The 25,340-nt window shown below is 47.0% G+C and overlaps 1 protein-coding gene across 4 annotated transcripts in view; it reads right to left on the bottom strand.

Moving 5' to 3' along the window:
* Positions 1-20,303, bottom strand: part of Astn2 (astrotactin 2) — an 851,054-nt gene extending 830,751 nt beyond the window's left edge. For 3 of the 4 annotated variants that reach the window (XM_047524419.1, XM_047524418.1, XM_047524420.1), the window contains exon 1: positions 19,454-20,053. In XM_047524419.1, coding sequence (XP_047380375.1) covers positions 19,454-19,928 — 475 coding nt within the window. In that variant the 5' untranslated portion in view covers positions 19,929-20,053. Of the gene's footprint in view, positions 1-19,453; positions 20,054-20,251 lie in introns of those variants that run through there. The other variant, XM_047524417.1, reaches the window with a different exon arrangement.
* Positions 20,304-25,340: the final 5,037 nt, after the last annotated feature.

Genomic DNA, 25,340 nt, shown 5'->3' with positions numbered 1-25,340 from the left:
ATGAAATTTTATGATAAAACACTTTTATTAGCAATGTTTAGTATGTTAAAAAAATAAATTGCTTTGTGCTTCTTCTTTAAAAGTAGATCTTTTGGGTACACTCATACATTGCTGGTGGGACTTCAAATCTGTGCAACCACTCTGGAAAGAAGTATGGAGATTCCTCAGAAAACTTAGAAAGAAATCACCATTTGACCCAGTTATCCCACTCCTCTGTATATACCTGAAGGACATAAAATCAGTGTATCACAGTGATGCAACCACATCGATGTTTATAGCATTTCAATTCACAATAGCTAAGCTATGGAACCAACCTAGGAGCCCTTCAATGGATGAATGGATAAAGAAAATGTGGCATATATGCATAATGGAATATCACTCAGCCATAAAAAAGAATGACTTTAAGACTTTAGCTGGTAAATGGATGGATCTGGAGATTATTATGCTAAAAGAAATGTCAATCCCCTCCCCCCCAAAAAAAGGTCAAATCTTCTCTCTGATATATGTGTGGGGCAGGGGAATAGAAGTCCATTAAATTAGACAAAGGGGAATGAAGGGAAGGGAGTGGGAATGGGATTAAGAAAGAGAGTAGAATAAATCAGACATAACTTTCCTATGTTCCTATATGAATACACCACATCATGTACAACCACAAGAATGGTTATAAGAAGTTATACTCCATGTATGTATAATATGTTAAAATACACTCTATTGTCATGTATATCTTTAAAAAATAAGAAAAAAAAATCCTAGATCTTTTGGGTGTTGTAGGTTCCATAGTTGATTGCCACAAAAGTCCATTCTACCAACAATTATTGGCACTGATTCAAAAACCAGGCCCTGTACCAGGCAACAGGGAACAGAAAAGAGATGATTCCTTCCATTCCATCAGAGATCTCATATTTGGAACCATCCAACAGAATGTTGTGCAATAGTGGGTATGTTCTGTGCTGTTCAGTGTGGTAATGACTGGCCACATTGGGTTATTACTGAAATTTAAATTAATTTAAATTAGGTAAAATTTAAAATTTAGTTCCTCAGTTCCCTGGGTAAATTTCAACTGCTCAATAGCCACAAGTGGTTAGTAGCTACCATTGTGAACTATGCAGGCAGAGATTAAAATAAAAGAAGAATATCATATTTCAATATAAGGGAGGGGTCCTAAGGAAGCTATCATTAACATTTCCTGAACAAAGGTGTTCAAAGCTAAATTAGGGCTGAAAAGAAGGAGGAATAGTGGTTTCTATGAAGGAAATAGCTTGCAAGAGGATAACTGGGTTTCCACTGCAGGAATACAGGTGGGCAAGGCATGCTGATAAAGGACACAGCCCTTAGACCAAAGTCACTGATGGGAAAGTATAGCTTATTCTCTGGGAATAGTAAGAAGCCCAGTCTGACGGCAAGGTAGGCAGAGGAACTGTGTGAGAGAGAAATAATAAGGTGGATTTGGTGTTTGTGTGGAAGACTTAGATGCTAGGGAATTTGTTCTTCAACCTGTAAACAGTGGGGTTCCACTAAGGAGTTCAAGCGAGGGAGAAAGAACCTCTGGGAAGGATCCTTCAGGCAGCACATGAAGTGTCCACATGGAGGAAGATGCCAGAGCAGGATTGCAGGAGACCAGGGGACAGGTGACACATCATGAAGCGGGTAGGAAAATGAGGAAGAAGTAGCCATTGTTCAAATACAATATGGAGGGCTGGACGAGATCCTTATTTTGCCCAAAATAAGAATGGCATCTAAAAGTGTGACTATCATTGTAGAAGGCAGATCCCTGAAGTCATTTCCTGAGCCAATATCTTTGCAGAGGAAGAATCATCCAAGAAAGATGAGCGTTTTCACAATCATTTGTCACTCCATTAGCCTACACTGCAGGATTCCTTCCCCTGATGCCACCTCCATTCACTGTGTCCCCTCGCTTGTGAGGACTCTAGGGCAAGGTCCCTAAGAATTGGGTAAAAGAAAGGAAGCAGAGAAAAGAGCAAAATAAGGAGAGAAGAGGTCTTTTAAAAAAACATGTGCTAGGGAAGTCACAACAAATTCCCAGTCATTCCTGCCGGAGGAGGTTTTATGGGGCGAGACGTCCGCAAAATGGGTTTTGAATTATACTCTGCACCTCATAAAGCATAGCACTCTTGGCAGACGGCTCCCACACACTGCCCTCTCATTACCTGGCCAGCCCTCCCCAGCAGGTAGGCATGCCGGGAAACCCAGTGGAGGCGAAAGAACACAGAGCCAATGTCCTGGGTCTGCAGTCAGGAGCATCCTCAGTCCTCTGACTTCAGGTGAGATGGTACCTCCTCTAGGCCTTGAGAGTCTGGTAGGGATGAGGTCAGAGGGTCCCAAGAGTCCTAAGATGGACCACCTGGTGAATCGGTGTGTAGCTAGGAAAAGTCGTGTACAACTGTTCCCCGGTATGGGAGAGGATAGGAGGAGCAGGATAGAAAGCCCTGCTCCTGTGGTTACACACAGAAAAGATTCTTTGAAGATGTTTAATTATTTTTAAACGAATATTGTAAAATTACTTCTGAACAAAGAAATACGTGAATTATTACTGGGGCTCAGGAAGTCAGTATGACCTGGGAATTTAAATAGCAGGTGTACCATGCTGCAATTTCCACACTAGGTCACTTTAGTATTCCTACCACGGGGTCCTCATGTGTTCACCAGGGAAAGTGTCCCTAAGAAAGCAACCCGAAGGCCAAGGAACATCAGCAGCAATCACTGTGGAGTCCTCAGAGGGGCCATAGACTCTGAGTCGACTGACTTACATTCCTGGTTCATCTCCTGGATTCTATTTCCTCTTCTTGAAATCAGTTTTGGGCAAAATGAGAGCTAGAGGCTCAACTACTAAAATTGCTGTGACTTAATGCCTCTGTGAGCCAACCTGAAACACAATACATGTATATTTCAAAACCTGGCTTGCTCTCCACTGACTGCCAGGTGAGCCTGTGTGTTACACCGTCTCTATAGAGCTTCCTGGGGCCCCAAAGCCACGAGAGTCAGCATTACTGAGCAGCTTCCTCTCAAGCACTCTAAGGACCTTGCCAACAGTTGAGCTGCATTTTTACAGGGAGCCAGTTTTTTTCCCCAAACCTGTTTATGCTCACAGTGTTTCTTATAATTTTAAAATTGCATGAAATAGGGTCCAAGTTAAAAATTTATGTGCATCCAAAGAGCTAAGTTGATTTTACTGTTAAAAAAAAAAAGTCACTTAAATATTGTTAGTGAGTTAGGTCAGGTGTGACAACTATAAAAATTTAGAAAGGAATCATAAAACTCTAGAATCACTTGGCAAGCATCTATCAGTCCTCAGTCTCCTTTAATGAAACCAACATTGGAGATCATATTTGGTGCATTATGAGCATGGTTTATGCAAGAAAGATAGCATAGGACTCCAATCAGCTGACCTGGACTCAAAGAAAGAGGCCTTGGGCCTATATCCAAAAATTGGCAAATGTATGCACTCTTACATATTTTAAGTTAAAATGAAATGTTTAAGGTGCATCTATTACTTTTTATGATTCTCTGCTTTAATAGACTTTCTACTAACTGACCAACTGCCAATCCAAATGGCCTCAGAAACAAGGGTTACTAAGGTTAGCAACTCAACCTAAACCCAGGTAGCCCTCCCCAGAATTGTCTGTCTACCCACTCATGTGAGAAGTTGAAGGAAGGAGAAAAAAAGAACTGCTTTGTCAATCATATCAAATACCATGCCAGAAAGAAAAAGATACCCACCCCCGACTTGTGTGATAAATGTTCCTTTCTATCACCTCTCTTGCTCAAAGTTCAGTTTCTTTTTTTGTTTCTCCAGACGGAATTGTCATATTCTCTGTGCTTGCACACTCCTCTCTCTCTGTCTCTATTTAATATGTATGTGTATGCATGTACGTGTATATGAATGTATATATGTATGTACATGTGTGCACGTGCACGTGTGCATAAATTAAGCAAGAGACAGTAAAGAAGGTCTGTGAGACCTGGAGGAGATTTGTAAGTAGATTCTGAGTCCTGGCAATGTTGGAACAGCCTACTGTCCTACAGTCCAAATATGCCTTTGTAAAGCTGGTATAATATTAAATATAAGATGGCCAGTGAGCTCTCTCCAATTATGCAACCTCTGTAAAGCATGACAGAAACATTAATGCTCTTCTTTCCAAAACATGTTATGTGGAGAAGAAATATCAATGCAGTGGTTTGGGCACAGTGCTGTGCCTATAAAACGTTTTTTAAAAGCTACGGAAGCTTTTGTTCAAAGGAAATTAGAGCCCTGCGTTACAGACAGATTTCAAAGTGGAAGCATCTCTTAGGTCAAAATCCAAAGCAACAAACACTCCCCTGACCTCTGACGGAACCCGGTTTCCAAAGTCCCAATCAGGAGATAATTTCACCCACATCCCTGAGCTACCTGCAAAAAACTTGCAGTGACTTCCTCTGTGTTACTGCAGCAAAAGTGATTATTCGGGCACATGTATGCACACAATCCCCAGAATCCTAGCAACCTCTTCTGCATGACCACCTCTAGGGAACAAGTTCAAGTGGAGGAGAGACCTTCCCTTTGTCCTTCATAAATTCCTGAGTTGCATGCATTTGTTACAACAAGCTTGTATTCCTTTTGTAAAAATTAAAAGTTAAGGTTAGAAATTTTAATAAACATGCTCACACTAGTGGTTAGAGCTACAGATGTTAAAAAGAAATGATGTTTAACTTAGAAAACATACAGACCAGTAGGAAAAACAGACAATTAAACGGGCATACTTCTATGCTGAATACACAGAATGCGTGGGAAAGAACATTCTTGAGTGGGAAGGAAAGTGATTCTAGAAGAAGGGAAGGGACATCAAAGTTGCATCTGAAAAAATGGTGGTAATGAGGCAAGAAGGATATCTTCAAAAATATACACATATCAAATGAAATCTGACAATTAAGTGGGCACAATTTGAATTTTAGTGGATCATCCATCCCTCTGCTTGGGTTGGTTAATGTTTCACACAACATAATCATGTGAGTGGTGAATTTAGATGGCACATGAGTGGTTTTGAATTTTAACTTCAATAGTTACATGCTTACATTTACAGGCTGTCTTCCATTTATAACATTATTCTGGTCTTCCTTCATGACAGTGATATAAAATTTCCTTTTCAAAACAAATACATCTAATTTCATTTACCATTTGACCTTGTGTAATAGACTTGATCTCTCTGAAGGGCCATTTCTTCATCTCTAATATGGGATATTCTAAAAACGCTTATGGAAAGGAGCTTTGCAAATCAAAATGTACCAATGTTATTATCTCAAGAGACTGTGAACTCCTTGCATTTCTGTGGCCCCAGGGACCCAGCATGGGGTATGGGATGGAGCAACCATGGAATAGTGACTGCAGGGACAAGGAGACCAGGGTTTGCAAGTGAATTGGTTCAGTCCAGGGCACGTCAATAAAATTCACCACCAATGCTAACTCCCATCAACTAGTAGCGAATGATAAGGCCTCGCATTGAGAAGGACTCCAATGCTGCATGCAGTTAAGTGAATGTCATGGATACAGAAGTGGAGAGTGACAGGGCCACACATATTTTCTGTTTATCACTCATACATTCTTTCTTCCTTTCTTTCTCAACAAATACTTATTAAGTGTCTACTATATGATGGGCATAGGCCCAGGCACTTGGAATTCCAGCAGCAAACTAGATTGGATTTCTCCTTTCTTGGAGCATCCTATGTGGTCCAATCTTTCCCAACTTCCTGAAGGGCAGAGACTGTTAGAACATTTCCTTAATCTTGAGTGGTGCTCTCCATAAAGAAATGCCTTTTGGTCATAGCAAATCAGTAGCAGAAAGAAGGTGCTTGCCTCCCAAACCAGTACAGTTGTGTAGTTACCAGGCTTGCAAAACCTGTTTAACTTTCTAAGGTGTGCGGCAGCCAGTGTTAGCGCCCAGTCCTCCCACTGCTGTCCCTGGTGGGGAAGAGAGCCCTGTCTGGAAGTAGGGAGGCAGGTGAATGGGGGCAACTCCCTAGAGGCCTCTTGGTTATAGAGAGATGTTTTAAAGAGGCTGCAAGAACAAAGAGGACAAAGAAGAGGAGGGAGAGACAGTGGGAGGCCCACTATAGGCAGACAGGTAATTGGTTACTTTTGAGCTGAGCGGTCAGTCTCTCTCGTCTCCCTCCCTGGGGGAGGCTAAAGAGAAAGAAATTGAAGAAGGTTCCCTAACAAATTAGTGTGAGACCGGACTTGAAAACCCCAGTCACACCTGGGTTCAGAGCCAAGGGTTTGATCTTCAGAGGCCCCAGGAAGGATGCCGAGTGGGAAAGAAGGAAGTGGACTTTATCGAGCTGCAGTTCCAGCCTCAGAAGTTCTCCCAGGAGCACCTGCTGAGCCCAGAGAGCTGAGAAGCCACTCATAAATCACTTGGCTTCATCTCATCACATTAGAAATGGGGACAGCCCAGAGAAGAAGCTTGACCATAACACCCAGCAGAACTGGCACCAAATCCCAGGACTCACGCTCCTGCCCTCCCCGTCATATTCCTCTGACCCTGGGTCCCACGAGGTCCTTTTCCACAGGACTTCCTTTGACTTGTCTTAAACTGTCCAATTGCAAGGAAGGTGGGCAGGGGTTGGTGTTGGGGATTGGGGTACATGCCTACTTACTTTTATTCTTTTAACAAACAGGAGGAAGCATTTACTAAGAGCCAGGCAATTCTTGAAATATTTCATGAACTTGAGCCATTAGAATCCTCCTAATCTCTCAACAGAAATACCTGATGAGGTAGGCTCCCTCTCAGGTGGTGTTCACAAACTGGTATCCCCACTCCTGCCCATTTTCTCAGACCGTGTATACTCAGCACCGACATGTGTGATGTGTTCTAACTATAGAGGTCAGAGAGCAAAAAGATAAACAAAAAAAAAAAAAAAAAAAGACAGATCCTACATTCAAGAGGCTGACAGCAAAAAGGCTTTGAAAAACTAATGGACTAGAAAGCTATGGGAGGGAGGTTTACAGCGTGCCACTTTGGTCCAGGAAGACTTCTTGGAGGAGGTAATATTCACATTTTGTGGGCGAGGGAAAATGGTGAAAAATGATTTCAGAGAGAGAGGCAAATTATTTAGAATTCTGTAGATCCTAAAAAGGAATTAGGATTTTATCCTAAGAGCAATGAGAAGCATTTGAAGGTTTTAAACAGGGAAGTAGTGAGATCTAATTTGCTTTTTGGAAAAGATGACTGGGTCACAGAATGGGGCAGGGATTGTCAACCTTTTTCTCTGAAGAATGATTCGTTGATATTTTAGTCTTTGCAGGACCAAGATTCTGGGGCGACCACTGGATTCTGTCACTCCAGAATGTCAGCAGCCAGAGCAACACAGAAACAAATGAGTGTGGCCATGTTCCAGTAATCTTTATTTATGGCCACTGACATCTGAGTTCTATATAATTGTCACATATCACAAAATATTATTCCTCTTCGGACTTTTTTGACTTTTTTTTTTTAATTAACAGGCGTTAAGATCGTAACAAAAACAGGCAGAGGGCCGGGTGCAGTGGCACATACCTGTAATCCCAGTGGCTCAGGAGGCTGAGGCAGGGGGATCATGAGTTCAAAGTCAGCCTCAGCAAATTAGTGAAGCCCTAAGCAATTCAATGAGACCCTGTCTTAAAATAAAATACAAAAAAGGGCTGGGGATGTGGCTTAGTGGTAAAGCACCCATGGGTTCAATTCCCTATATCATCCCCACAAAAAAAAAAAAAAAAAAAAACAGGCAGAGGGCTGGATTTGGCTTACGAACTATACACTGCACAGCACAAAGCAAGAACAGGAGATAGAGAAGCAAAGGAAGATCAGCTGGAGGCAGATGTGAGATAGGACAGTGTCTTGGACAAAAGAGGTGCAGAAGGAATTTTGAAAAGCAGATTTTGAGTCACTTCAGAAGACCAAGAGAGGAATGGGAAACAGAGAGAGAGGCACAGGAAAGGAAAGAAGATGATCCTTTAGCTTGAAAAACTGACTGGATAACAGTCTGATGTGGATAAACAAGGTATAGGGCCAACTGGATATCAGCGGTGTGTGCCCCCAGATGGGAGGGAGAGACAACCCACAGCATCCCCCCAGAGTTTCCAAATAAACACAGGATGCTCAGTTAATCTGAACTTCAGCTAACCAGTGAGGCATCTTCAGCAAGAATGTGTCCCAGATTCTTCATGGGACAGGCTTGTACTAACAAGTATCCATTATTTATCTGAAATTCAAGTTTAACTGGGCATTCTGTATTTTTATTTACTAAACATGGCAACCGTACGGGGGCCAGTGGTGTAGGCATCCAGAAAATAAATAATGTCACCGAGCCTGACATTAGGAGGAAGAGAGGACTCCCTGGAGGAGGCAGCAGCTTAGTGAAGTCTCCTAGTTGGTGTGATGAATCAAGGGATGGAAAGACAGAACAGCATACTCATTTTGAGGTCAGGAATGTGCAGGTCCCCTGTCATCCTCAGAAATCTGCAAGTCAATGGTGAGTCTACGGTGTCAAATGGGAAAAGGAATAGCAGGAGGTAAGGCTGAAGTGGTGTGCACAGAGCCCCCTCACAGAGTCCTCCAGGAACATGCCAAGGATTCAGGAGGCTTAAAGCCAGGTTCCCCAACCCCACCCCAGGTGCCTTGGCAATTCTGGCCTGGAGAACCTGGCTCTAGGGTGATGCTGATAAGAAGCTAACTTTAGGAAAGACTGAGCTAAATCTAGAACCTTTTGACAAATCCCAGAAGCCCAGGAAGTTGCTCCTGGCTCTGAAAGTCTTGAGGAGAGTAATCCAGGTAATTGGAGCAAAGTCAACGTCGGCATCCAGGAAGCCTGCAGCCTCCCACGGGGAGTCCCAGCAAAGAGGCTCTGTCCATCTGTAAGGTGGGAGATCCAGGATGTTGATCAAAGGGCCATCCGTGGTCTGTAACAGTCAACCTGCCTTCCTCTGTCACCTGGCTGTCACTTGGGGCTGTCAGCTCTGGGCAAGTAGACCAGAAGTCTCCTGTGCCTTCCCTTGCCTCTCTGCCCCCCTTTCCTCTTCCACCCACGGTTACCACTGAAATGATTCCCCCAAATGCAGCTATTACTGTGACTGGAAATCTCTTTTCTGCTGATTCTGCTAATGGAAATGTTCCTTCCCTTTTCGGCTGCTTGCAGAGCCACTCGTGACTTCCTTGGGTGCCTGAGAGTAAGGCTTTGTCAGGCAACCGCCACAAGAAGGGAAAGCAATCCACCCGCCTACCACCCCCTACACCCACCTGCCTTAGACTCAGTCTCTAAGTGCTTCTCTGTCCAAACTGTCCTCAGACGACCCTGGAGTTCCCTGCTCCCCCTCTCCCCAGAACGAGCAGAGATCATGAATGGTCAACTTCACGGTTTTGAGCCTTGCTGAGGAGGGGAAACGGGGGAAGGGAGAGGCACAGGCAGAGCATGTTGGAGTAGGAAGAGGGAAGGGAGGGAATTCACACTCATTATTTATTCATGCCTTCACCTCCTTCCAAAAAAAGGATTCCAGGTGGCAAAAAGGCATGGAACACAAACTGTGCCAGACGCCTCGCTAGGCGCTTTGCACACAACTATCTCCATGAGGATCATGTGACCTAGTGCACAGAAGAAAACTGCACACCTCTGGACACTGATGAAAATGTGGTTTATGGAGAGCTTTCCAAAAGCAATTGTCAGAGCAACCCAGAAAAGTGATGACTAGGTTTTCCTCACTTTGTTGATGAACAAACAGAGGTGAGGAGAGGGGTTTTAATATTAAGTAGATTAGACGAAGAGCAGCTTATTGAAAATGGGAGATGGGAACAATGACAGAGGCTCAGAGAGGTGGCATATGAAGTCCAAGGTTAGAAAGGAGTCCATGGGGGACTTGATCCCAGAGCTTGGTGTCCTCAGACCTGGCACGTCCCACTCCAGCACACCGCCTCTTAGTCAGAGGACCTGGGCTAGCAATTAGATTTTATTTTGGATTAGCTGTGAGAACTTGGAAAAGGCACTTTGGTTTGTTAAAGAAGTGAGGGGGTTGAGTTGGATCACAAAGGCATTTCATTAGCTAGTTCTGAAATTCTAGACGAGTATCTGCTATTTATTTGGAGTCTTACAGCAACACACATGCACACACACATAGTAATTTTTACATATACATCCCATCTTCAAGATGGGAACACAAAAATTGTACAATGCTATTAAAGAGCACTAAAATGTAAGCCAAATTCACACTGGGGGCTGAGCAAGCATGCTAAGAAAATGTACCTCACCGAACAGGGGCTTCATCTCAGACAACAGACGGCCTGCCCACTACTAGAAAGAAAATTGAGCTTACATAAATTCCTGGAAGGACCAGATCTCAGGTTCCTTAGTATACTATACATAGCATAAGGTGGGAAATCCCTAAGGGCTGGGAGGAAGGAAGGGAAAGAGAAGGAGACAAAAATGGGGGAGAGAGGAAGGGCAGAAAGGCAGTGGGAGGAAGGAGGAAGGGAAGGGCAGAGAAAACCAAGAAGCACAAGAGGAATTTGCTTGTCAAGCAGGTCTGGAGTAACCAGGGGCCTCTAAAGAGTGTGAGATAAGGCCTGGTGCCCTCTCTGCAAAGCAACAAGGAGCAGGCAAAAGGGCTGGCAGCTGGAGAGTCAGCTCTCGGCAACAGAGAAAGAAGGTGCTTGGTCCCGTGGGCTTGAGAGTCTGTCACACCTGAAGTTCCTGTATAAGAAAGGTCTGTAACTTCTTGGAAATGAGAAGAGAAAGAGATAGGATGGAAAAGAGGTGGTCAAGGGATGAACACTCAAGAGCACCCCTAGTTCTGTGCTGCATGCAAGACAGAGAACATGGCTGTGGAACCAGGCAGACCTGGGTTTAGACACAGCTGAGCCTCAGAGTAGCTAAGCCATCTGGTATGTTCCTTAACTCCTCTGAGCCCAGTGCTCACTTGCAACATGGGATGAGCCAAATCTGTCACTCAGAATCACGGAAATGATAAAGTGAGTTCTCTTATACCTCTGGATTTTCACTTCTGCCATCTTGGTTGCCCAGTTGCCCTTTTCCTGAGGTGGGAGGAAGATGCACTGGACTAGAAGTAACATACCCGGGATCTGGCATTGGCTCCATCACCAACTTGTCAGAGTGACCTTGACTTCCCCACCTTTATGTACAAGCGTTTTGCTTAGATACTGTGCTAAATTCTTTTCCTTTCTGGTATTCGATAATCCCAGAACCATGGTGTCTCCCTAATGTTCAATGCCTCTCTGTCTGCCACAGGTTCTAACCCCCTAGGCTACCAAGCTGCTCAAGGTGAGGCCTTCCCCAATCCCAGCACTCTCCCCTCTAATCAAATGATCTCCTCACCATCCTACCAACACCCCAGATGATCAGGAGAAAGAAGGTAGAGGAATTGGCAATTAGAGTTCAGAAAAGGGAAGGTTCCACGGAAGAGGTGGCAGTAAGCTCATTCTGAATAGAAAAGTGGGATTTCAACACCTCTCTAGTGTTGCCCAGTATGGATTCTAGGATGAAATTTGGCAAACCCAGAGTCCCAGTTATCTGAGATCTCCTGTACACTAGGATGTGCCAAGCACAGGGTGAGCCACTGCAGCTCCAGGGGTAAAGTCTCGTGGGGTGCATAGGCAAGCCTGGCAGGCAGGAGAGAAGACACATGACTATGAAGATCACTGGTCTCCCCTGAGCCACCATCCTCTCACACCTGCCTAACTCTCCACTGTATTCAGAGCCAAAGTCCAAATTCTGACCGATGTCCACACATCCCTGTGTGACTCAGCTCCTGTCCTCCCCTGGCCCACTCCACCTCTGCCCCACCAGCCTCCTGCAGTGCCTTAAGCAAATCCTGGGGTGCTCCTGAGTAAGGTCTTGCTGCAGCCCATCTCTGCCCAGAATATTCCTTTCCTAGTATCTGTTAGCTAACTGCTTCATCCCTGTCAAGTCATCGTTCCCATCTCCCATTTTCAATAAGCTGCGCTTCCTCCACTCTACTTAATATTAAAACCCATCTTCTCACCTGAGAACTCCAGGCTCTCTTTTCCCTCTTTTATTTCCTTCTTTACAGAATATATTATCTTTTCACATTCTATGCAACTTACTGCTTATGTTTATTGCTATTGTCCTCAAACAGTTAACACACAAACATGAACCCCTAGGCAGACAGGGAAAGAAGCTCTCTCATGTAAGAGTCCCTGGTCTTTGGTCCTCTGCTATGTCCTTAGCACCAGAACAATACCTGGAACATCACAGATGCTCAACTATCCCAAATGGCCACAGTCATAATGGGCTTTATATTGACAGTGTCACCAAGGCCCCCAGTGTTCAATGCAGGAGCACAGAGATCAGAAAGGGCCTCAAAGACACCTGAATTCAGTCTTGGAAGGTGAGAAGAAATTTTCCCGTGGGGGAGGCAATTATAGAATGAGAAGGAAGGATTCTTAGTATAGGGCAGTCTGCAGAGTCTGATCCTGGACCTTGTACTACAGAAGGGAGCTTGAACTTCATCCTAAGAATAATAAGGAACTGTCAGTGTTTTAAAAGAAGATAACCATTATCAGATTTGGGCTTTTAATGAAATCACTCTCTCTGCCAGTACAGAGGTTGGATTAGAGAGGATAAGGCTAGAGGTAGCCAGACCAGTGAGCTCGCTGTTGGAACCGTGATGGACACAAGCATAACTGAGCTTGTCAGGCAATGGGGATGGAGAAGTGGTTGCCTCTCATAGTTAAAACCCTAATGCCTGTAACATAAAACACCCTTGTCAAATTTTGACTCCCAGACTGGGTTGATTGTATGCCAGTATGGAAGCTGCAAATATTTCAGTCTTGAATCTTACTCAGAGTGGACACCATCCACCCCTTTCCATTCACAAAGGAGGTCTTCCTGGGGGCTATTGTCCAAAAGAACTATAGTCAGTAGGGACAAGATAGTGAATGCAGACAGCAAGCACTAGAGAACAGAGCAGGCCATGCCGGCTGCCTCCTTCTGGGGCGGAGAGGATGTATGCTGTGCTGCTAGGCAGGGAAGCCAGCTCTCTTGCTATAGTTAATCTTCTGTTGCCACTAGCTGGTCAGTGTGAGAACTTGGGAAAGCATCAGCTCTGGAAAGGAAGCATCTCCCCAGTGCTGCTCCACTCCAAGTTTAAACCCGACTCTTCCTTTCCTTTCCTAGAAAAGAACAGATTTCTTCACTACCCCTAAAGGTAGTGAGAATGAGAAGCAATCAGGCTTCCCCCTTCCCCAGAAACAAGCCCATCAGCTCAGGTGCTCAGGAGAGATTGGAGCCAACCAGCTGGATGCTTGGGCAGGAGAACAAATTCAATTTCCCTTAAGTAGATTTTTCTCCTTAGAATTTTTATTTATTTATTTTTTTAACAAGGGGAGGAGGAATGAGTGATATACTGTACAATGTTCAAACAAGTTGTAGACCCTGGGCTGAGTGAAACCCAGTGCCTCTGTGAGCGGTCCAGCAAGGAGATGGGAAAAGTGGGAACTGTGGGCACTCTTGTGGGTCCCTTCCCTTGCCTGGATTTCCATGTCACCACATACGGTGGAAATGGTGAATCTGATGCTCTCTGCGAGTGTGTGATGTTGGGAGCTGGTCAAAGTGGACCGCCATGCTAACAGTTTCCAGATATCACCCGGAAGGCCACTGTCAGTCTCTATCCTTCTGCCTGATGACACACAGGGCCTAGAACACCACACAGCATGGAAGTGGGAAGCAGGAGGCTTTGTCTGCCAGAGGCCTGGCCAAACCTCCTGCCCCACTTGCTGCAAAGGAAAATTCTAGACCATCTCTGTGGCCTGAGGGCTCAACGCAGGGAAACAGTCAACTTCGGGGTCACAGCAAAGCTAGCACAGCTCTGCTGTCTTGCTGAGGTCACTGACCCTCACACCCCCAGAAACAGCAAATCTTTTTGGCATGGCCTGAGCTCAAGTCTCTCTGACAACTGAGTGAATTCCTCCCTTCTCCCTGTCCCATTTCCCCCTCAGTAACAAAGAACTGATGAGAGCAGACCATGCATTTCTCTCTGCCCTAAGTATTAAATAGGTTTCATCAGCTTTGAGCTGGCAAGAAGTAGGGTGGGGTACAGAGTGAGGGAAGTGAATGGAAAAGGGAAGAAGACTCAGATCAGGGTTTTCTAAACACCTCAACCCCTACCCAAGACCATTATTTACAATGTCTCAGAAATGTGGAGCAACACAGCAGGATGGAATCTGAAATCTGAGTGTCGCCCAAATAATTCTTTTAATAATAGAAACCTGATGTCCAAATGAGGAAAGTACATACACTCTTTTAAACCTAGCTTTGTCTTGCGACAAGGTCTCCCTATTTTTCATCCCAGAATCTCTTTCACACACAGCAGAGAACACTGGAAGTGATGCTAGTGAATATTCTGTGGTCAGAAATCTCTACAGAACTTACTACCATTTGTAACTCCTTTTCCTCCCGCTGAAAGAAGGGTGTTGACCTTCAGAATCAAACCAGAAACAGAAAAGAGCATATAGTCCAAACATCTCCCAGGGTTTGGTCCCTCTTCCGAGCGCCTGCCAAAGACCTATGGGTCTCTGCTTGAACACTTCCTCTGTTTGGGTCTTACCACAATGTGGGTCAGCACGCGGGGTTGCTGGACAGCTCCGTGGGGCACACTCTCTTGTAGGGCTGGACTCTATCCACTCTGCACCTTTTGAACATTCTTTAAATCAGATCCCCCACAAAATACCCATTCTTCCTTGTGTGTGGACATCTGCAGGAAGTTTCTCCAGTCCTTTGTGGATTGCTTTTCTTTTGCCAAATTCCCTTTTCCCTGCATTACTTCTGGAAAGGTGCCTGCCCCTCACTCCCCCTGAAGTTTTTTCTCTGAGTATCCATTTTTATCTGTGTTTTTAAAAAACCTCTGCTGGACTCCCCAACTTGGAATTTCACACTGCATCTGTGTCTTCCAGCCAGACCAACCAGTTTCTTGCAAAGAGTATCCTTTTGGGACAAACCACCGGGAAACTGCAGGACCTTTCCAGGTGGGTGCATCTAAAGATATACTCCTGGGTGGCTTTTCCTTCTTCACATACCCTTCCCCCAATTCAGAGCACACTCTTCTCCTGGTTTACATGGCAAAGCAAATCACTAAGAAATGTTGCAATGAGTCGTTGTTCGATGTTATCGCTTTTTTTCCCCTTTTGCTGAAGCAAGGCAGGTGGTAAACTGCCTGGCCTGGCCACTATCAAGCACAGGAAAAAGGATGACATTTCCCTACCTGTAGTCATGAAAGCTAAATCCACAAGCAGACTCTGGGGCTGCCTGGGGGTAAATGAGGACTGAGCAACGTGCAGGTTCACCTCAGAAGCCCTGTGCTGGCAGTTGCTCCTATTCAGAGCCTTTCCTTTCCATCTATCCTCCCCAACACCCCATGCAAAGGAAAACAGTAAGAAGCAAAGGAGCTAGTCAGAGTCACAGCGTAGGTCAGGTCACTCAAGTTCACAGAATCTTTACACCAAAGGATTATTTTAGGGCTCATCTACCCACTCATTTTACAACACAAAGAATTAAAGCTCTGGGGTATAAATGACTTGTTCAAGGTCACAGAGAGTCAGGGTGGAGATTTCCAGATCCTAACCAACCATAAGATCCCAAGCCATATTTAACATTCAACATCTGAAATATTCGATTAAATCCTTCAACACCGACCCAGGTTCTTTCTGGTCCAGAAAGTGTCCCCAGTCTTCTGCAAGTTTATAGAGATGTCTTTCTTCCCTGATGTTTATAGAATGTACGATCTTTATCACTCATGGGTGCTACAGAGAAGAATGCCCTTTGACATATTATGAGTCATGGAACTTTAAGCTCCTTTGGCAAGGTCACTGGAGCCATTTAACTCATGTCTCACTTTCAAACAGTCATACTTCTGCTCACCAATGTGACCAAAGTCATTTGCAGAAAGGTTCTTGTCTTGTTAATGACTACTATGCTTATTTGCCTGGTGCCATGACCCCATAGTATATAGGTTCAGAATACCAGCCCAACAATTACCAAGAATGTAGGTCTCCAACAGACTGGGATTCCAGTTCTAGATGTACCACGTACTCTCAGTATGACTCTGGACTAGGTACTTGACCCATAAGAAACCTTCCTCATCTGTCAACTGGGAATAACAGTAGTGCCCACTCTATGCATTTTAGATGACTTAATAATACATGGCAGGAGTTAAACTCTGAGCAATACATTAAATATTCAATAACTATTTGCTATTCCTTGATCACTTTCAGGGACATTCACTTTGTCAACATCATTGACTTATAATCAGATTTTAAAGAAGAGGCCCAAGTACAGAAACTTGGGAATCTTTCACATCTGAGGGAAACTTCCATCTACACAAAGCAGGTGGGAACGTGATGGGGAGAGTAGAAATATGAAAAGGAAGAGAACCGAAGAAAAGTCCTTTTCCATCAAGGCACTACCAATCCCAGAGCCAATCCCTCAAATAAGAAAGGCAGAACCCAGTGAGGCCGGGCTAGGTACCAAGGTGACTTTGGAAAACGTAGATGGTAGGCAGTGTGTGCAAAATTACTTAGAGGCCAACTGAATTGAGGGTAAAATGGAAAATCTACCTTCTGTATGTCCCCCACCGCCACTTTAATGACAGAAATGTTTTACCAACAGTTACTCTGGGCCTAGGACCCAAAGCATGTCAGGAAGTCTTTGGCAGACACCATCACCCCCTAGTGGCGACTCAACACTCCCCACTACTGGTAGGGTCTGACCCCAACTTTAAACACCTCGCTGTGGCACCAGGTCATCTTCGAAATTCTCCAAACTGACAAACTAGGAGTGGAAGTCTTGCCTAACTCACCAGACACAACCACTGGGCAGGATGTTTAAAAGGTCTGGGAATGGAATGGGATTGCCTTGGGACCTCAAAAAGAGATGACCATAAATAACTTATATTCCATCCCCCCATACAGCCACTACCAACCCTCATTGCCAGCCAGTCTGGCCCTCCAAAAGCTCATTGTGCACTCCGTGTTTACATGCAAACAGTCGAAGACCAACACAAATAAAAAGCCCACGTCTCCCTACACAGCTCCTGCTATACCCTGCCATCTGGTGACTACCTCGCTAGCCAAATCCCTGTCGGAGAGCTTGAGCTGCCATCCAGGGTGCTGGGGGGAGGAGGAGGTGGGAACCCAATCCCAGTGTGCATACAACGGGCTCAGGGCTGCCAAGGAAGAGAGCACCTGGCCACTCGGTGGGGCAGGCAGTCCCCAGCCACCAGGCTCAGCAGTTGTGCGTCAGAGACAGCAGAAGGCTGCAAGTCGAGGGCACAGGGGGACTCTCAAGCTGACACAGGGATCCTAGGGGATTCAAGACTTCCAGTTTCTTACTTTGTTTGCCTCAGGGTCCCAAGCACCCATCCCCTGAAAGCGGAAGTTTAAAATGGCAAGGATTGCTAGTTCCAGGAATTTGGGGGCCTCTGTGGCTGGCTGGACCTGATCCTCCACATCTTTGAGGAACTGGAATGCTCTGGGATTCTCACTGCCAAGTCAGGGCACTCAAAAGCCCATTCCCCTCCCCGGCACTTGAATGGCCACTTAAGAGCCCTGAGTTCTCACCATAGCCCAGAGAAGAGAGATCTGGAGGATCAGAAGTGGTAGGAAGGGTTGGTTATCTTCTGTGTCACTGGCAGGACTCCCCTACCCACCCTCCACCACCGGCCCAGGCAACAGGAGTTAATGTGAGACCCATATTAGCTCAGTGCCTAAAGAAGCACCCCACCTTCATCCCCTTCCATGGATGTGGGCAGCCCTACAGGTGCAGGTGGTAAGAGCTACTGGTGTGTGTGTGTGTGTGTGTGTGTGTGTGTGTGTGTGTGTGTCCCCGCGTGCGCGCATGTCTGAGTGTGTGTGTGTGTGTGTGTGTGTGTGTGTGTTATATGTGCGCTGCAAGCCAGACGCGCCTCTGTGGGAAGTCCCCAGGGAATCTGCAAGGCGCTCTCCAGCTTTGCCTCCCAGAAAGCTCTGCACGCTCAGGTTACAGCCAGCCAGGAGAGCCTAGGGCGGCCGCGGAACCCAGAGAATCAAGCTCAGACCAGGAAAGAGCCTGGCACTCACTCAAATCCCCAAAGGCAGCCAGTAGAAAGGAGAAGCGGGCAGGGGTGTCACGAAATATATTTTAAATATCAGGATTCCCAGGAGTGTGAGGTCTAGTATATGGATTACTCTGTGGGGCTTCTCTGGCGAGCAAGGAGTTAACCGCCGAGGCTCAGGCAGGGAACCTAAGAGTGCTGACCACCAAGGCCGGTCACCCCCGCGATGCCAGAGCCCAAGGACCCCGGGAAGAAGAGGTCGGGAGTCTGGCTAGCCCCCGGCGCCTTAGAGGCGCTGTTGTTGGCCAGACTCAGACAGCCAATCGGGCCCCGCGCCCCCAAGAGGGGAGGGGAGAGCGAGCGAGCAGCGAGCAGCGAGCGCGGGAGAGCTAAGGGGGAACAACATTTTTGTAAACGCTCTCCGAGATAATTAAGCTATCAATTACCCGGGTGGGAAATCAGCCGCGCTTCCCACAGCTCCACCGAAGGGCCGACTCCTCCGGGATTCGCGCCGGGAATCAGCAGGCAGCAAAGCTGCTGGCGAACTTTCTGATTAACTTTTCCGTTTGAGCCCCCCTACACCTACCCTTTCCTCTCCCCTCCCTTTTCTTGCCATTAAGTTATTATTATTAGCCCAGGGAGTGGGCAAGGAGGACAAACCTACTCTCTGCCAGAAGGAGGGTATAAAGGCGAAGGGTGGAGGGCGAATCAAAAAGTGGAAACCTTGAGCTCAGAATCCCAGTCCTCAGAAATCACTCAATCGATTCCAGCCCCATTTCACAGAAGGTCAAAACTAAGGCTCAGAGAAGCGAAGCAACTTAGCCAAGGTCACCCAGCCCATACAGAAGATGAGCTTTTGCGGGTCTGGTCTTTATAAATGGAGCTACTCCGCTGTGATTCTAGAGAAAATCTCTCTGGAAGGACTGAACCCATAACTCCGAGGCGAGAGCGAGCTGGTGGTAGCCGTGGGCGGCCAGTGACCGTGACTAGGGGAGTAGTGGGAGGGTTGACCGCGAACTGTTTTCGGAGAGGGGTTCTGACCCAGACTCTAGTCAGAGTACACTCATTGATTTGAGTCTCTGGCATTCGGGATGGATGGGGCAGAGTGCAACATATGGATTGAGGTAGAGGGACAGGTCTCCACTGGGGGACCGTTGGCACGCCCCCGGGCTCCCGTCGTGCGCTCTACAGGATCTCCTGCACCATACTCCTTCTCAACCACCTGTGCGCCCTCCGGGCCCCTCGGTTGCCCTTTGCCAACCCCACTCGGGGCAGCCTGGGTGGGGATCCCCAGGGTGCCCCCACCCGTCTGGCCTCACTTAGGGGTTCAGGGTTCCTTGGGATCCCGCGCGTGCCGGCGCCTAGTCTTACCCAGGGTGAAGAAGGGCAGCTCGGTGTTGTCCAGGTCATCTTGCACTGCGATGCGCCCTGGCAGCTCGTTACGCACAAAGAGCAGGAGGCGCGACTCGGCGGCGGTGCCGGCAGAGCCCGCGGAGCCGGGGGACGCGGCAGCGGCGGCGGCGGCGGCGGCGGCGGCGGCGGCTCCGGCCCCGGTCCCAGCCCCGGCCCCGGCCGCGGCCCCGGAGCGGGCGCCGCTCCAGCCGATGTCGCTCTCCCGCAGGGCGGGCAGTGTGGACACCGTGACGGTCTTGAGCCGGCATGGGCTGTCGGGCTCCCGAGAGGCGGCGGCGGTGGCGCCGGCCAGCAGCGGCGGCGGCAGCAGGAGCAGAAACAGCAGCAGCAGCGGCGGCGGCGGCGGTGGCGGCCCCGGGTGGAAGCCGAGCCTCGGCCGCCCCCGGAGCGCCAAGCCGGGGCCGGGGCTGCGCCGGGCGCCGGCGGCGGCCATGGCGGGAGGGGCTGCGGTGCTGCGGGCGGCGGCGGAGAAGGAGGAGGAAAAGGAGGCAGCGGCGGAGACGGCGGACGCCGAAGCGAACCAGGACGCCCGAGCTGAGGAGCCGAGAGAGCCGCTAGCCAGCAGCCCCCAGCTCCGGGCTCCGCCTCCCGATCGGCCCTGGACCGCCCCCCCGCGCCGCCTCCCCGGGCCCCGCCGCCCGCCCCTCTTCCCTGGCTCCCCCGGCAGACCCCGAGCGTTTCGGAGGCTCCGCCCGGCCTCGTGCAAGTCCCAGACGCTCCCTCCCCTTTCCCAGGATCCCCCAATGCCGTCCTCACAACGTTCTGTAGCCCCAACACTCCTCTCCAAATTTCTGCCACTTAAGGACCCACTCGCGTTCCCCCTAACCTCCCTGGCTCAACCCAGCTCTTCCAGCTTCACCCCACCCTTGGCTCAAGCCAGGGGATGCACCTGGGGGCGCGCCTCAGCCCAGACTGGCTCAAGGCCCCGCCTTCCCGGGGGTACAGCGCGCCCCTGAATGGCCAAGACATAACTTTGTCTCCCCGTGGGCCCGAGAACAAGTCCTGTCTTCAGCGCCCTACCCTTTTGTAGTCCCTAAAATAACTTCCTGTGGCCTTAGAACCCCCTCCTCACCCGCTTGCCTGCAACTCGCGCATTCATCCTCCTACTGCCAAGACCACAGCTCACACTCCTCGGTGGAGGCCTCCGTAGTTGCAGTAACTGTTAGTGGACAGAGAGGCTTCGGACTCCACTCTCTAACAGCCCCCTGCCCTTGCGTACTCCAGGATTGCCCTGGCCCCCTAGCTACTGCCCTCCCAGGCAGCCCACTCATGCACTTTTATTTTGGATCCCTGCTCCCTCCCAGTTTGGAGCAGCTCTGCTTGGCGGCTTTTGCTCTTTGTGTAAAATTCCTGAAAAGGGCGCTGGGTAGAAATCCATTACTTGGTTGACTCTTGGCTCACCCTGGCTTGGAGATCCTCTGCCCACTTCCCAGAGGAAGGGGCTGCTCACCAATTCTTCATCCTCAGTCCCAGATTCAAGTTGGGCTGTGAACCTAGGACCTCAAACAGAGCACCCTTTAGCCTTGGACTAATTCTGTCTCTGTTCAGGCTCTCCAGGAGGGTCATCTCAGCAAGGATCCAGAGCTTGTGCACGCCCCATCTCCTCTCCCTCTCCCTTATTTTTCTTCATCTTGCCTCTCTGTTCTCTCTTTTATCTTTCCACTCCTTTTCTTCTTCCTCGTCTTGACTTTAATCTTATAAATGCTTCCTGCCTATAATTTCTGAGCCATTCCCCACCTGGGTCTGGCTTGCTCATCTGCACATTTTGTGCAGTCTCTGTGCATTACATGTTCTCCTCTTCGCTCTTCCCTTTCCTCTCTCTTTTCCTATTACTATCTGTAAACCCTTCACATGAATAAATTGCTCTTTCCCTCTCCAATCACATTATTTTTACCTTTGCATGACTTTGGGTGAAGGCAGAGTACTGAAAATTAAGGGGATCTGTTTTGTGACTTTAGACTTCATAATAATGCTTAGTAAGCATCCTTAAAGTGCTAGACATGTACATGTTAGCTTTCATACATAGACATAATCCAGTGAGATGGGTATTATGATTCCCAGTGTCCATACCAGGAAACTGAAATTAGAAGGTCAGGGAAGTGAAAGGACTTTCCAAGGTCAAGCAACTAAGGAGCTCAAGAGCTCAGATTTGAATTACAAACTTCAAAGTCTTGTCTATTTCCATTAAATCTCACTGTCCTCAGTGACCTTGGAAAAACCCACCCATCAAAGATGCTATAAATGGCAAATCTGCATGAGCAGAATTGGGTCTGTTTCCTCTCTGAGCTTTGTAAGGTATATGATTCTCCTGTCTCAGTTTACTAATCTGTGAACCCAAAGGATGTTGAAGGGGGGGAATCTGGCCTTTCAAGTCCTCTGATTCTAAACTGTCTCCTGCCTCTCTGATGCCTGCTCCAGTTCATTTACTCCTCCAAAATATGTCACCCTGCCTCCCTCAGTCTCTCCTTTGTACCCTTACAATCCGCCACTATCCTCCGCAATGGGGCTTTCTGATTCTCTATGGCCCTTTCTTCAAATATGCTGACATAGTCCATTTATAGAAGTGCACACCAGGAAAAAAGGGCTCCGTTATGTAAGGCAGAGTCTGTGCAAGTCCTTCATGGACCTCTGGTACAAAGGCCTGTCCAATGAGACCAAAACTTTCATTCATTCATTCACCAACAAACATCCTACCAGGCTCTATATGGGGGTGCAGAGATGGACAAACACAGCTACTGCCCTTGAAGATCTTATAATGACGAGGGAGGTGTGCAGACATGAGTCGGGTACAAAAATATTTCAGGTACCAGACAGGCAGATGGACTTGTGTTTCTTCTATGAGGTATGTTGTGATTTCTGCTCAGAGAAATCAAAGAAAGCTTCCCAGAGGTGGTGGCATTCAAACTGAGCCATAAAGGAATAAGAGCATGGGAGTGGACATCCAGGCTAAAGCTGGCATTTTTCCAACTGTTTACTCTCTGAAAGAATCATTTTCTACATCAGAGGGGCGTTCAACCTCTGAGACACAGCTCACTGCTCATGAAGAAGCTAAAATTGCTAGATAGTTTATCAGCCTCCATTACGGTTAGAGATTGGGCACATGATGCAGACTTTACTAATTCAGATTTACCCACCCCAGATGCCAAGAAGGAAGCTGGAAGCAGGCAGAATCTATTTGTGGCCAAAGTAGCAATATTTGAGGTAGTGATATCCAGGTTTCTTTGCTAGTGGGATTGGTTCTGCCTGCTTGCAGCCCTGTGTCATTGGTGCCAACAATGTGAATGGTTGCCATGCCTGTTGATGCCTGGTTGCCATTACAACAGTATCTTCACCCGTCCAGGTAGGTGCTGTGATTTTGAATGGTGCTGTTGATTTCTGGTACTTTAAACCCAGATTCAGTACCCTTTGGGTGATTCTATGTGATCCATCCCACTTTGCTGAATTCTGTTCCGGTGTAAATTATTCAGCATTGGTTTCTGTTGCTTGCAACTAAGAACACAGAATGTGAAAACAGATGGAGGGCAGAAAGGGTAAAGTTTATGATGGGAAATGGAGGATGTGCAGTGAGGGAGAGAGGGAGTAAATGAAGCCAGTGTGAAGAGGCAGATGAGGAGTGCCATCTTTTTGTAGTAGGTGGTGCCAACTCTGGAATGACCACAGGAAAAGAACTCATATTTCTGAACACATGCTCTGTATTTCAGACCTTTATGTAGTATATCAATGAATGATGATAACAGTTCCTGCCTTGTGGTTGTGAAGATTCAGAAATCCCTTTGTAAAGTACTTAACAGATAGGAGATCCTTGTGTTAGTTTTCTGTTGCTGTGACAAACTACCTGAGAAAAATCAAACTAGAGGAGGAGAGATTAATTTCAGCTCATGTTGTCAGTGCATGGTTGCTGGTTTTCATTGCTCTTAGGCCTATGGGGAGGCAGAACATCATAGCAGGGAGTACGTGGTAGAGCCAACCTGTTCACTTCATGTTGACCAAGAGTCAAAGAAAGACCTCATTTTTGTAACAAAGTCCTTCCCTCAAGCTCATTTCACCTATGATCAGTCAATGGATTAATCCATTCATGAAGTCAAAACCCTCACGATCCAATCACTGCCCAAGGGTCCCACCTCAGAACATTGTTGCATTAGTGACCAAGCCTTCAATATGTGAACCTTTATGGGACAATTGATATCCAAGCCACAATATCCTCAGTAAATCCTAACCACTACTTTGATATTTAATTCCAATAATAACTAGAGTAGGGCTTACTATCCCATTGGATAGATGTGAAATCTGAGGCTCAGGGAAGCTAAGAATCTTGACTTTGAGCATGTGGCTACCAAGAGATCGAATGCAAGAAAGCCGGACTCCTGAACTCCTGTTCTGTCTGCCTTGGGCTAACTCCCCTGCATGCCTCTCCAATATGCTGTAACTGCCCCCCGGGTGCTTCAAGGCCCAGTCCTGCGGCTGACAGCCCCTCCCTTCTCCCCCTCTGCCCCTTTCTCCCTTTTTTATTTCCTCACTTCATTCACTTACAATTCATTATTGATCTAATTAGTTACATCTTATTGTTGATTTAATTTATTCTTTAGGGTCCCCTGTACCTCCATCTCTGACTCCACTGATGTGAAATTCCTCTTCATTCTTGACTTCTTCCCAATCTCCCCAGAAAATGTTTCCTCTTGCTTTACCTTTTCTATTTCATTTTTACCTCCCTAGGTAGCTTTGTAATATTTTTCTTTCCTTTCTTTCAGTCTTCTCCCATAAGCTCTTCTGTTTTACAAAATCCCTTCTTCCATTCATACCATGTGAATGAGGCAGACCTGCCTCTACTGTCATTGGAAAAGCAGGGGTTAGCAATTTTGCTATTTACCTACTGGGTCAGGTCACTTAATAGCACCTATAGGCCTTTTGTTTTTCTCATTTGTGAAATGGGGAGAGTAGTACCCACTTCTCAGGGTCATTATGGGAATTAAATGAGACCAAGCATATGAAACTGTCTCGCACCTATGAGGTTCTCATTAGTGTTGTAAGTAAATCCAATCATCTTATGGTATCTCCCCGCTGGTTTCTCCTCCAGCCTCCTGTTACACGATCCACCATCTCTCGCTGAAAGCCATACCCATCTCTCTTCTGCTTCTGGAGTATTTTAAGCTCCTGTGGCACCATCATCTTCCCACAGCGCCTGGTTCTGCCTGCAGAGCTCCTCTATCCTCAGCCTGCTCTCCTTCTCCTTCGTACCTATAGCTAACAGCACTTGCCCTAAGATGACACCTGCCCACTCTGTGAGCCCTTTTCTGTTCTCCCCCAGAGGACCTTTCATCTCTCCTTGCAAGTTTTTCATTGCACTTGTTCCATATTTTACTAACTATCCATTTATTAGTGAATTTTCTGGATGTATTTCCCCCACTATCCCAGGAGCTCTAGAAGATCAAGGACCAAGTGATCTCTATTACCACTGTCTGCCCACCAGTCAGTCCCATAACCCACACAGGGTAGAGCTACAAAATAATCATTTTTCCAACGAATGATCACATATTTATTGAGGTTGGACTCTGAGACAGGCTCTGTACTGAGTCCTTGCCATCCTTTCACAGAAAATAAGAGAGATTCCTTTTTAATTCTACAATAAAACATCCTTTCTACCCTACCTGTCTCTGCTCCTTCACACTCCCTTCCTTCTCCTTTCTTCTTTTCCTTCCTTTCTTCCTTCCCAGCTTTGCAGGATTCAAGTAATTTTAACAGCCCTTCCTCCTTAAGCCTCAAGATGATCACAAGCACACAAATAAACTCTGGTTCAGGACAGGAGAGTGCTATCTTGGGCTCCATCTCGACTCCATCTAAGCTCAAC

Source organism: Sciurus carolinensis, chromosome 14 (genome assembly GCF_902686445.1).
Source record: "Sciurus carolinensis chromosome 14, mSciCar1.2, whole genome shotgun sequence".
NCBI lineage: Eukaryota > Metazoa > Chordata > Mammalia > Rodentia > Sciuridae > Sciurus > Sciurus carolinensis.
The sequence above is the reverse complement of the archived record's forward strand: the minus strand, read 5'-3'. Positions and strand labels throughout refer to the sequence as shown.